Source organism: Procambarus clarkii, chromosome 56 (assembly GCF_040958095.1).
Source record: "Procambarus clarkii isolate CNS0578487 chromosome 56, FALCON_Pclarkii_2.0, whole genome shotgun sequence".
Lineage (NCBI taxonomy): Eukaryota > Metazoa > Arthropoda > Malacostraca > Decapoda > Cambaridae > Procambarus > Procambarus clarkii.
Genome location: NC_091205.1, coordinates 4,869,529 through 4,882,896, shown reverse-complemented (window position 1 = coordinate 4,882,896; position 13,368 = coordinate 4,869,529). Strand labels below are relative to the sequence as shown.

The 13,368-nt window shown below is 39.0% G+C and overlaps 1 protein-coding gene across 1 annotated transcript in view; it reads right to left on the bottom strand.

Moving 5' to 3' along the window:
- Positions 1 to 9,745, bottom strand: part of LOC123748151 (uncharacterized) — a 486,109-nt gene extending 476,364 nt beyond the window's left edge. The window contains exon 1 of the mRNA XM_069305699.1: positions 9,546 to 9,745. Coding sequence (XP_069161800.1) covers positions 9,546 to 9,660 — 115 coding nt within the window. The 5' untranslated portion in view covers positions 9,661 to 9,745. The remainder of the gene's footprint in view (positions 1 to 9,545) is intronic.
- Between the last annotated feature and the right edge of the window lie 3,623 nt (positions 9,746 to 13,368).

Genomic DNA, 13,368 nt, shown 5'->3' with positions numbered 1-13,368 from the left:
ACGTTGTGCTATCATACGTATATGAGATATTGTGCTATCATGTGTACATGACACATTTTGCTATCATGTGTGTATATGAGACATTGTGCTATCATGTGTACATAAGACACCATGCACCATGAAACACTGTGATATCATGTGAACATGAAACATTTACTACTAGTGACACAAAAGGACATTACTATAGTGTGTATAAGGGACACTACTATAGTGTGTATAAGGGACACTACTATAGTGTGTATAAGGGACACTACTATAGTGTGTATAAGGGACACTACTATAGTGTGAATAAGGGACACTACTTTAGTGTCAATAAGGGACACTATAGTATGGATAAGAGACATTACTATAGTGTGTGTAAGGGACATTACTATAGTATGAATAAGAGACATTATAGTAATGTTTCTTATTCATAATATAGTAATGTCTCTTATTCATAATATAGTAATGTCTCTTATTCATACTATAGTATTGTGTATAAGGAACACTACTATAGTGTGTATTAGGGACATTATTATAGTGTGTATAAGGCACATTACCATAGTGTCAAATAATGAGTATTTGACGTCTTGGGATGCAAGTTACAATTAACTTAATGCTGATGGCACCCCAAAAGGTGCTGTAAGCTCTCTCCGAGGGTGCTATTAGCTCTCTCCAAATATGCTACTAGCTCTCCGAGGGTGCTATTAGCTCTCTCCAAAGGTGCAAATAGCACATGTCGAGGCCTCTCAACAAAGTTGCTTAATAGAATCTTTAAGTTTCTTTCACAGGTTCTTCAAGCTTCTTTCATCGGGGCTTAAAATTTTCTTCACAGGTGCCAAGCGTTTTGTTTTATCGATGCTATAATGTACCTTTATAAACGCTTCAAGTTCTCCTCATGGTGCTCAGGTTTCCACCATAACTTCAAATTAACTATATACGTCTCTAAAGTTGTCTTCATGCGTGCTTAAAATTCACTGTATAAATGCTGTTAGTTTTTTTCATAGGTGATTCAGATCACATAGAACATTGTTCAAGTGTACTCTATGTCTCAACGGTTTCTTTCACACGCTTCAAGTTCCCTTTAGAAGTACTTAAAGTTTCCTTTTACGTGATTCAATTTCCATCTATTGGGTCCTATTTTGTCCGTCATTGGTTATCTTCTTGAGGTAATCTTGATATGATTTTGGGCCCAAGCGTCCCCGCGGCCCGGTCCTCGACCAGGCTTCCACTTTGTTACTCATCCACAGGAAACAGCTCGTAGCAGCTGTCTAACTCCTAGGTACCTATTTACTGCTAGGTGAGCAGGGGCATCAGAATGAAGGACACTCTGCCCATTTGCTTCCTCCTCTGCCTGGGATCGAACCCGGAACCTTAGGACTACGAATACCAAACGCTCTGCACTCAGCCGTCAGGCCACCAAGTTCCTTAATGAGAGCTTCAAGTTTCCTTAATAGGCGCCTCAAGTTCCATTCATAAGTGTATTCAGTCAAGAAATTTCATGTTAAAGGAGTAGGACTCTTCAGACTGGTGTTAACTGGCAGTAAGGTATATCTCTCACAGTTCTAATTAACAAACAAGATTTTCCCCCAGAACAATGCATGCTAGACAGCTTGCTTCATGGTTACCAATTACTGTTTAACGAACAGTGCAAATGGTGGAGGAACAATTCGCCAGCAGTCAACCCTACCTAGGGGCCCAGCTCCGGTTCTCCTGTTTACAGGGAAATCACTGCCCTCGTTGGAGTAGCCAGAGTAACTTCCCCGCATATAGCTGAGAAAGCTGTAGCAAACGACCTAGACAATAATACGACTGCGAACCGAAAACATGACAGCAAATGGACTCTGAAAGCCGGATTTTTTTAAAGGAATAAGAATTGAGAAGAAAAAATTTAAGTCCATAATCCCAGGATTCTAACAAAAATAAATTTAGGTTGAGAAAATACAGTTACTGTAAATAGCGTGTAAATCCTGTTACAGACGGTCGGGAAAATTGTGCAGGAAAAAATAGGAATGAGTTTAACGAGAAGGGAGAAGGCTGGAGCAAGAATACGAATGGACAACGAGAGGGAGGAAGTAGGAGGGAGCCAGCAGATGCTGGACAACGAGAGGGAGGAAGTAGGAGGGAGCCAGCAGATGCTGGACAACGAGAGGGAGGAAGTAGGAGGGAGCCAGCAGATGCTGGACAACGAGAGGGAGGAAGTAGGAGGGAGCCAGCAGATGCTGGACAACGAGAGGGAGGAAGTAGGAGGGAGCCAGCAGATGCTGGACAACGAGAGGGAGGAAGTAGGAGGGAGCCAGCAGATGCTGGACAACGAGGCAGAAAGAGCCTTCAAAATGGGTGTAAACAAAACCTATAAATGACACATATTGATTTCCAAATGACAAGAATGATAGAGCGGAGCCTGAGTGTAGCAGGGTGGCTGAGTGTAGCAGGGTGGCTGAGTGTAGCAGGGTGGCTGAGTGTAGCAGGGTGGCTGAGTGTAGCAGGGAGGCTGAGTGTAGCAGGGAGGCTGAGTGCAGCAGGGAGGCTGAGTGTAGCAGGGTGGCTGAGTGTAGCAGGGTGGCTGAGTGTAGCAGGGAGGCTTAGTGTAGCAGGGAGGCTGAGTGTAGCAGGGAGGCTGAGTGTAGCAGGGAGGCTGAGTTTAGCAGGGTGGCTATGTGTTCTCGAGTGAATGGGCGGCGCCTCGAGTGAATGGGCGGCGCCTCGAGTGAATGGGCGGCGCCTTGAGTGCGTGGGTGGCGCCTTGAGTGTGTGGGCGGCGCCATAAACACAATTCAAGCTATATTCTCACCAAGGAATAATACCACGCTTGTGTTAGTTGTCATTATTCCTATGATAGTTCTCTATAACGGATAGCAAATTCGGAATAATAAGGAAGTTTGAAGCTTTAATTGATTTACGTTATTTTTGGGGTCAATATTTTCTTATTTTGTTAAGTACTTTATTTTATTAAGACATGAAGTACAATGCTCCAAGAGGCTGGGGACGTGAGCATCACCTCCCTCCTTATCTTAAGAGTTTACCGGATGCTACATGAGAAAACAGACGAAATATTTGCCAACTAATTGTCTGACAATGAAAACTGTATTATAACATAAGAACATAAGAATGAAGGAAACTGCAGAAGGCCTATTGACCCACACTAGGCAGCTCCTATTTATATCCACACAAATTCATTTAAATATTTGTTTAACCTACGCTTGAAACAATCAAGAGATCCTACGTCAATTATGTTATGCAGTAATTGGTTCCACAAATCGCGTGGGAACCGACCTGTGAGATTTATATTTATTTAATTTATATGAATATATATTTACGTTAATTCGTATACTTCGATAGCAATTTGTATAATGATAAGTGGACTGTATTTCTGCAATAATCTCATAATCTCACAAATCGATCCTCTACACATTAGGAGGGGTTTATATTAAATGAATTTATATATATGCAGCCAATCAAACTACAGTATTAACTACACACATTGAAGAGGTTCCATATCTTATAGTACAGCAGGTTAGTCCACCAGGTATAACTAGGGTGTAGACACCACATTTTCCCTCTTTGAGGTAGCTTCCATCACCCTGGTAACTGATGCACAAAGCATGCTTCCTCGTCTTGACCTGTCAAAAGGGCGCTAGCTGTAAAGCCAGAATCCTATATATAACAGGTATATCAGAGAAAATACTGTACATGGAACAATGAAGACCTGGCTTAATTACCTTTAGTTTGAGGCTACCACGTGCTCTAACTGGGTCACCCTATATAATGACATTAATGGCCATAAATGAAAGATACATGGGTTTCGGAAGAACAATTTACTTGATTTGTTGACAGCGTGTTGATAATGGTACACCTTTGGTTTCCATAACACTACGTCCAAGTAAAATTAACAGGAGCCGAATTTGCTCCCGTGAGCCTCTGGTCTAATACAAACAATAGCCGCCCCTCCCTCACCCTGACGCCTGGCTTACATTGTCCAGATGACAGAAAGTGATAGAAGGGTCACATTTACTCTACTTTAATATTGATAATTAAGTTAATTTATATGAAATATTTTATGATGTAAAGTCCAAAGACTAATGTATTTAAGAATAATTCCCACCATAATAGGTGAAGAATTTAAAATAGTATGTGGTGATGATATCCCGTTTTCTATAGACGGTAATTCCACTACAAGTTACGTTTTCTATGGGTTAACTTGTTTATACAACACAGCTATTATCTGTCTGTATGATATTAAATGGTGTCAGATTTTCCGACATAATTCCCCAGGGGCTGCTCACGGGTCGAAGTCCTAATTAGAACATATGAACACCGATACTCCTCCTTCGAATTATTAGATTAATTTGATGTTAGTAGTTAGTAATCACACATTTGTGCGTCTGTTTGTACAGGACGGATGTCCTGTACTAGAGTTGCAGGGGTTAGAAGTCTAATGCGATTTCATTTCCCTGTCAAGTCTTGAAAGGCTAATATTCAAGCCTAATTACATATTATTTAACCCAGAAGACTGAATGTGATCAAGTACTACAGTCAAGTATGATTCAGGGACTGCAGTGAGATCAGTGACATTAGATATAACTTGAAGTTTGTTCAGGTAACTAGTCACTGATATATAAACACTGAGGCCCATGGAATACATCTTGATTAAATAATAAATGTATCAAATCAGTCATCAGATTTATTGGGGTTTAATTTAGTTAATTGATTCAGAAGATTGAATAGCTCATCATTAAAGTAAAGTATGGTTCTGAGACTGCAGTGGGTTCAGTGACATTGGTCGCAGTGACTTGTAGCTGTTTAGGCTACTGTTCACTGATTTGCCACTGAGGCCTCATGAACTCATCTTCAGCTTTAAATGATGATACTAACATCAACCTCTGTTGGTATAGTCAGCTGTAATCTCCTTAGTATAATGCTACTGGAGAAATATAATCAGCTGACAAATTTAGATTTCTATTGGTATTGTTTATCTGCAGGCATAGGTCTCCTCAGGCTTGATATTGGGCCTGAGAGTAATTTACTTCCTGCAGAGTTTAACATGGTTATACCCTGATATTTAGTAGGGCTACCGATGAATCGATGACAATAGTCTGTCCCTACAAGGAGACCGAAGTCAGTGAGGTGATCAGACTTAATATTATCTGACAATTTTATTCCTCTATTTCTCAGGAATTTGGCTGTTGCTCTCAGACCTTGAACTTGTAGTTCTACTGGTATTTTGTCCACCACAATGGCTTGTACTCGACAGACGTTCCTGCCTAAACGTACTGATGGTTGTACCACCTGGTAGACTTGAGGTCCTGCATCTGTTACAAACCCTGAGATATTGAATGACATCTGGGCTACAGGCCTTAATTGTAGTTCATCTGCCAACTTTTTAGTGACATATGTTCTCTGGGATCCTTGGTCAAACAACCCACGGGTATGGACCTTGGCCCTCTTATTCAGGATGGTAATTTGGGCAGTAGGCAAAGTCGTATTACCTTTAGACTTTGCCGAATGGACACTCTTTGTTTGTTGCACCTTGCAGTACTGTACTGTGGTGGGAATGCTATCTTCCACCTTGGGGTTTAGAGACGTTGTTTTGGTGTCTCTGCACAATGCTGCATGGTGCTGACCTTTGTTACACCTATTACAGGTGTGTAATTGGGTATCACAGTCCTTGATGTTATGTTTCCTGAGGCACCTCGTGCAATGTTGCAAATCTTTGAGTCGCTCAACACGGGCGTCACTATCAGGAAAATTAGAGCAGTGGTACATTGAATGTTTCTCATTGCAGAACAAACATGTTCCATAGCTTCCAGTACCCTTTGGTGTCACGTTCTTGGGTGACACAGTAACTATAGGCTTGGAGGGTCCCACTGCATATACACCCACACTGCTACTGTTCCACTTTGGTGTTGAATTATATTGTCTAGATTGATTTAGAGTACCTTTGGTACTCTGTGGTTTACTATTATTGGTTTCTGAGGGTTTACTTGGTGGTTTTAATGTCATGTGTTCGTAATTGATGAACTACTGACTTTAAACCCTCAGATATTTCATTCATGGATAAGATGCTTTTATTGTAATGAGCACTCATTTGTCTCAATATGTCCCTAGGTATTTTCTCCTGGACAATTATTTTCAAGACCCACTCAGCCCCGTTTGTATCTGCTGTCAGGTTGAGGGCAATGATCATTGATTCTATCTCCAGCTTGAAGACTTGGAGTGAATCAGCTGAAGCCTCTGGTGGGGGTAAATGCAACAGCTCACGAACTAAATGTGATGTTCTTACTTCTGGATCAGCATAATTATCCTTGAGGAGTTTTACTGCCAGATCATAGCCGTCATTAGTTAATCTCAGATGGGATACTACTGTTTTAGCCTCACCTGATAATTGGCCTTGCAAATAAGAGAATTTACTACTCTTTGGTAAAGATTGTTTTGAGTCTACAAGGTCAACGAATTTGTTCCAAAATTCGTCCCAATCTTCCTCATCTTTTCCTGAGAAAGTGGGTAAACTAATTGGAGGGAGTCGAGCTTCTGCTTGACTCGTATTAGATGCAACTGTTGTTGTTGTTGCTGTTGCCTTGTTCTGGGCAATTAATTTGACATAAGGCTGTAACGTGGCCTGAGTTTGATCTTCATAATTCGCAAGATCAACCATAATGTCGTCCATTTCTGTTTCTGATAAATTGGTGTTGGCAAGTTCAGCCACATATGTTGCTATTTGGCATTTGATTTGCTCAAATTTACCTGCAGCTGCTTGATAATAGCTTTCCAGGTCAGCATAATCAACTTGAGATTGTTGTGACAAATCTTCACATTTCTTGATCTGTCTTGTTAAATGGCCTTTCAGACCTGCAAGGGTTCTTTTCATTCTCCCTGCATTATCCATACTGGCTAGTTGGTGAAGCCTTGTGGGGCTTGTACTTGGGTCGCTCATAATACTGAACAAACACTAATGGTAGCCTAGGGTAAATTCTGCACTCACTAGGCAATAATCCTACCTCTGCTGGAGGTTAGCACTTAAAATTAATACACATTATATATATATACAATCATACACACTAATGATTTGAGTGATAAACCAGTGTCACTGGAAGTACCTTTAGGTTAGCTCTTCTATATCACCCTAGGATGGTAGAGACACTAATTAATCACTCAAAGATGTAATGATCATAAGTAAATTATTATACATACAACTCAACTCGAGTTGATAAAAATTATACCCAAAATAGGGTCTGGACCATTCATTAATGGTGTTAGGTTGATCAATATAGTACAACTGACTATGGTAATAATGGGACTAGGATGAACAATAATAGTTCAACTAGTCATATCCTACTCTGTTGTGGGTTGGCAATTAGTAAATATTATACTGTGATCACTAGTGCAATATATATTAAATAATTCTCTATTTTGGAGAAATAATATACACAATTATTGATAATAGCCTCTTAATTAGCCTCTATGAAACTTCTAACATTATGAAGAAGTATTAAATATTATTAGTGACCTCGCGAAATAAACTCCACAAAATTCGTAGATAATCTCTCGCAAAATTTAACACCACGAAATCCGTGAACAATCTCGCGACACAGTCACTAATTTGGCTGGCTTCTATATTAGCGCTGTCATTTCACAGAATAACACGCCACCAAATCTGTGGGTGTACATGAAACCGCTGACTAAGGCTTAACTGGGCTGAGGGAGGCTCCTGAGCTCCCTCGAGGCTACGCTGCCGTCTTTGACTGCTGGCTTTGTATAAATCACACTGCACTAGTTATTTAATGAATCCACTGGTTAACTGGTTCATCCGGTACTAAGATGACCAAATGTGGGTTCAAAGGACCGAATATTCCGGTTCTGAAGGTCCAAATAATGTGGGAACCGACCTGTGAGATTTATATTTATTTAATTTATATGAATATATATTTACGTTAATTCGTATACTTCGATAGCAATTTGTATAATGATAAGTGGACTGTATTTCTGCAATAATCTCAATCTCACAAATCGATCCTCTACACATTAGGAGGGGTTTATATTAAATGAATTTATATATATGCAGCCAATCAAACTACAGTATTAACTACACACATTGAAGAGGTTCCTTATCTTATAGTACAGCAGGTTAGTCCACCAGGTATAACTAGGGTGTAGACACCACATTTTCCCTCTTTGAGGTAGCTTCCATCACCCTGGTAACTGATGCACAAAGCATGCTTCCTCGTCTTGACCTGTCAAAAGGGCGCTAGCTGTAAAGCCAGAATCCTATATATAACAGGTATATCAGAGAAAATACTGTTCATGGAACAATGAAGACCTGGCTTAATTACCTTTAGTTTGAGGCTACCATGTGCTCTAACTGGGTCACCCTATATAATGACATTAATGGCCATAAATGAAAGATACATGGGTTTCGGAAGAACAATTTACTTGATTTGTTGACAGCGTGTTGATAATGGTACACCTTTGGTTTCCATAACACTACGTCCAAGTAAAATTAACAGGAGCCGAATTTGCTCCCGTGAGCCTCTGGTCTAATACAAACAATGGCTGCCCCTCCCTCACCCTGACGCCTGGCTTACATTGTCCAGATGACAGAAAGTGATAGAAGGGTCACATTTACTCTACTTTAATATTGATAATTAAGTTAATTTATATGAAATGTTTTATGATGGTAAAGTCTAAAGACTAATGTATTTAAGAATAATTCCCACCATAATAGGTGAAGAATTTAAAATAGTATGTGGTGATGATATCCCGTTTTCTATAGACGGTAATTCCACTACAAGTTACGTTTTCTATGGGTTAACTTGTTTATACAACACAGCTATTATCTGTCTGTATGATATTAAATGGTGTCGGATTTTCCGACAAATCGACAACCCTGTTTCCGAACCAGTATTTACCCAGGTATTTCATAAATATAAACTTATTTAACTTTATTACTGAACCAGTATTTACCCAGGTCTTTCTTAAATCTAGACTTGTCCAATTTATATCCATTCTTTCGTGTTCTATGATGTGTTGACCGAGGACCTGGCGCGTGTGAGGTGCACATGATGTGTACGAGTCCAGCACGTTCTCGCCAGCATTCTCAACGTCAAGAAACTGTCCTACGAAAGTGCCTTACCCTAACCTACCAGAAGGCACATGAACAGAAAAAGGGGAATTGTGTCAATTTTATGAGCTGCTGCCATTTTTTAATACAACAGTTGTGGTCATAGGTAAAGTATACGTCAAAATGCGACGTATTATTAGGAGGACGATGTGAGTGTATGTGTAGGAGTAGGCTGCAGGTGTGTATGTGTAGGAGTAGGCTGCAAGTGTGTATGTGTAGCACTGATATGAATCCCACCAAGGACTTGTATTTGATACCCTGCCATCATTACACACCACAGTCACTGTACACAAACACGTACATCACAGTCAATGTACACAAACACGTACACCACAGTCACTGTACACAACAGTCACCGTACACAAACACGCACACAAACCCGTACACCAGTTACCGTACACAAGACACCGTAGCAGTGGCAACTTGGAAACAATGAGTCACAACTCACAGTTGACTGTGATAGTGGTGGTAACAGTGTTCATGAGGCCGGAGGAGATGGAGTGGTTGGTGGTGGAGCAGGTGATGGTGGTGTGGGCCGTGGCCCTGGAGGCCACCACCACCATCCAGGTGGTGGAGAGTGAGCCCTGGTTCTCCACGCTGGTCCCGCTCCCCAGCACCGACCCCCGGCCGCCCCACACCAGCCCTGGCGGCGGCTCTGTCGGAGCAACAACAAAACAACATTACACATACTTAAACCAAAATATTATTTATATAAATTAATATAATATTATGTAACTTTATATTATTATATTCTCTATATTGTCATATTCTTTGCATAGCACTTTAAGAAATAAAAAAAATAAAAAACTTTTTTTAATGTAATACAAGCCATAAATACTTATATGTGTAGACAATGTCTAAAACAAGCCAGCGATCTCAAGTCTCTCTTCTTACCTGAGAATGTGGTCCGTCAATCAAGAGCTCTCTTCCCCAGAGTTATTCTTAATCATAACATGTAAATTTGTATTTATTGCTTGTTATTTTCTTTCCCCATGTTATATTTTTAATTCGTTTATTCACATCAATCATATAAAAATAAATAATAGCAATGATAACACTTCAATCACGTCCTAAAGAAACAGACATGTCATATTCAGTGGCAATTGCGAAGAAAGTAAGTTCGTAAGCGGACGTAAATAATCATCATAAGATGGCGCTAAATACGGAAGACAATATGGCTATTAAAAAACTTTGTAAAAGTTCTACTGCATGTACAGATATTATATAAAAAAGGAGCCTCGTCTTGAAAATAACTTATTCTTACTGAATTAATAACAGTTTTCAATTAAATTAAAGTACTAGAAATAGAATAAATAATATATATATACGTACACACACACACTAGATATATATATATATATATATATATATATATATATATATATATATATATATATATATGTGTGTGTATGTGTGTGTATTATTAAATATGACAGAAAAGTAAGATTAATAATTCTAACACGAATTTTCTCAATATTTCTTATGTTTCTTTTCACAGTTGATGGTAATTGAAAAAACAATTCTCCAAAATTCATTTTTATTTCTAGTCAGACGCGACACTTGAACGTGTTTCGTAATAACTTATTACATTTTCAAAGACTTTAGTTTACACACACACAACTGTAACCTACTAAACAGAGTTTAAACAGCCTTCATTTTACACCTGCATTTGGGTGAGGTGATATGTTACAACAGTTTTGGATGAGGTGAAAACAAACTTTCAACACAAGACAGAACACAAAACAATGAAGAGACAACTAACACAACACCTATACCCCCTATTAGACTATTTTACAGGAACTTCTTTCCACAGCTCATAAAACGGAGGAAAGGGTCCTGTGTATGTATGATGTGTACACATCAAGAAGTCAACACCAGGAATCAACAGCCAATTAATGCACAACTATATTCTACCTACTTCAAGACTCCGCTCCAATATAGAAGTATCAAGAAATATGGACCAATAAAAATAGGCCTTCTGCAGTTACCTACCTTTAATACCCATTGTTTCGTGTCCTGTCTTGTGTTAAAAGTTTATTTTCACCTCATCCAAAACTATTGTAACATGTCACCTCACCCAAATGTAGGTATAAAAACTCGAAGATGTTTAAGCTCTATTCAGTTAAAGTTGTGTGTGTGTGTGTAAACTAAAGTCTTTGAAAATGTAAAAAGTTTTACGAAACGCGTTCAAGTGTCGCGTCAGACTAAAAATAAAAATGAATTTTGGAGAATTGATTTTTGAATTACCATCAACAGTGAAAAGAAACGTAAGAAAGATCGAGAAAATTCGTGTTAGAATTATTAATCTTTCTTTTTTGGTCATATTTAATAATATATGTCTACAGGAAAGACTGCTACCAAAATATACTAATATATATTTATATAATATATATATATATATATATATAATATATATATAACTTTTTAGACACTCAACCCACCAGGGGACTCGAACACTGGCCAACAAGGTGGCAGTTGCACGAACCCATCGATGAAAGAGCACCGGGGGTCCCACACTATCTCATTGCCTAGGAGAGGATTAGAGTTCTGGTTGGTTAAATACCCCAGAATTCATATATATATATATATATATATATATATATATATATATATATATATATATATATATATATATATATATATATATATATATATATTGTGACGATAATCTCCTTCAAGAGATTGAGCCTGCTCTTCCCTCCACAATTACGTCGTTGAAATTATATAAAACTACTATGGAAGAAATGTCCAACAACGACAACAACATCTCCAAGGTTTGCCAGAGCGCAAAACGTATGCAGCCAGGGACACCTGTTCAGACTCAAACCGCCAAACTACCTGTTGATCGCTACCGGCTCCGCTGATTGGTCGCCGGTCTGGCTGCAACTGCACTCGCCCCCCCATACTACTTGATGTCTGGGGTCGCCACGACCTCAGACCTCAGAATATTCAGTGCTTCCATGGTTACCACTCCTCCCGGCTAGACGTTAGCGTATACTGAGAGAGGTGGTAGCTTAAAGCCAATATTCCAGCACCTTACCTTTATTTTTGTATTGCACTTCTTGTTATTTTGTCTTAACGTAACTTTTCATTGTGTCATTTAATTATTCTTATTATTTTGATTGATTGATTTTATTATAAGAATTTGTTTGTCCATTTTTTCATGTTTTGATTTATTTAACGTAATTAAAATTTCATTGTTAAAATTTACTTGTGTTTTGTGTGTCTTCTCCTTACCTTACCACAGACGAAGTTCCAGTTTTTCTATTTTTTTTTATAACTATGTGACGAGGCCATACCCCTAGCCTTAAACAGCCGAACACCAACGCGTTACCATCACAAGTTATATGGGGGCCTGTCCTAGGAGCTTCACTCAGGTACTGGTGCCAAGTGGTAATTTATGGTAAGCGTATTTAACTTTGTTAACGTAGCTTTACTATTTTCATATTCAATTTCATTTTTTATAAGGTGCGGTGTATTGTGCATTACGAGAGTAACATATAGTGAAGGTGAGACAACTTTGGATTACGTGGTGACTGTAGGCCGCAGTCATACTCTTAATTGGTCATCTCTCCCTCCGTGTTATTACTCGTGTTTACCATCTATGTCCCTTGAATATTTCTCATTTTGACAGATCATCATATTGGTACCCTGGTACTGTGGTCTGCCCCGGGTCAAGAGTACCCAAACTTCTGCAATCTGACTGTAGGAGGACAAAGAGGGCCATAGTTCCTCTAGCTCGAACTTTAGTTGCTGAATTGGGACCTCAGCAGCAGTTCTCGTCACCAGTTGACACCTCGCACCCCTACACGTCAGTCAGAGATGATGATACATACAACGGTAGGGAATTAGCTTACTTTTTCAGAGCACAAAAGTTCGCTAATTCTGTAAGTATCATATTAAATTCAGTAGGAAAAACTTGCTTTATGTCCTATAGAGACTCGGCAAGGTATGCCTACATCCTTGGACTACCAATTTTACTTTTGAAGCATTTAACTGTTTCATTTGTTTTCGAAACTCTGTTTCATTTGTTAGTAGGATTTTCTTGCCCTTATCCTCTTACATGAGTACCGGGTACAAGATTTCCTGCGCCCTTGATTTAATTTAATCATTTAACATCTTTTACTTAACTTTAATTGTTAAAGATCTCACAGGATAGGTACCAGTTGCCACGTTGTCCGGTTTCTGACATTCACTATTGAATATTCGTGTACCTTTATTTGCTAATTTCACCATGTTTCGTCTCCAAGCTTTCCGTACAAATCCAGCAG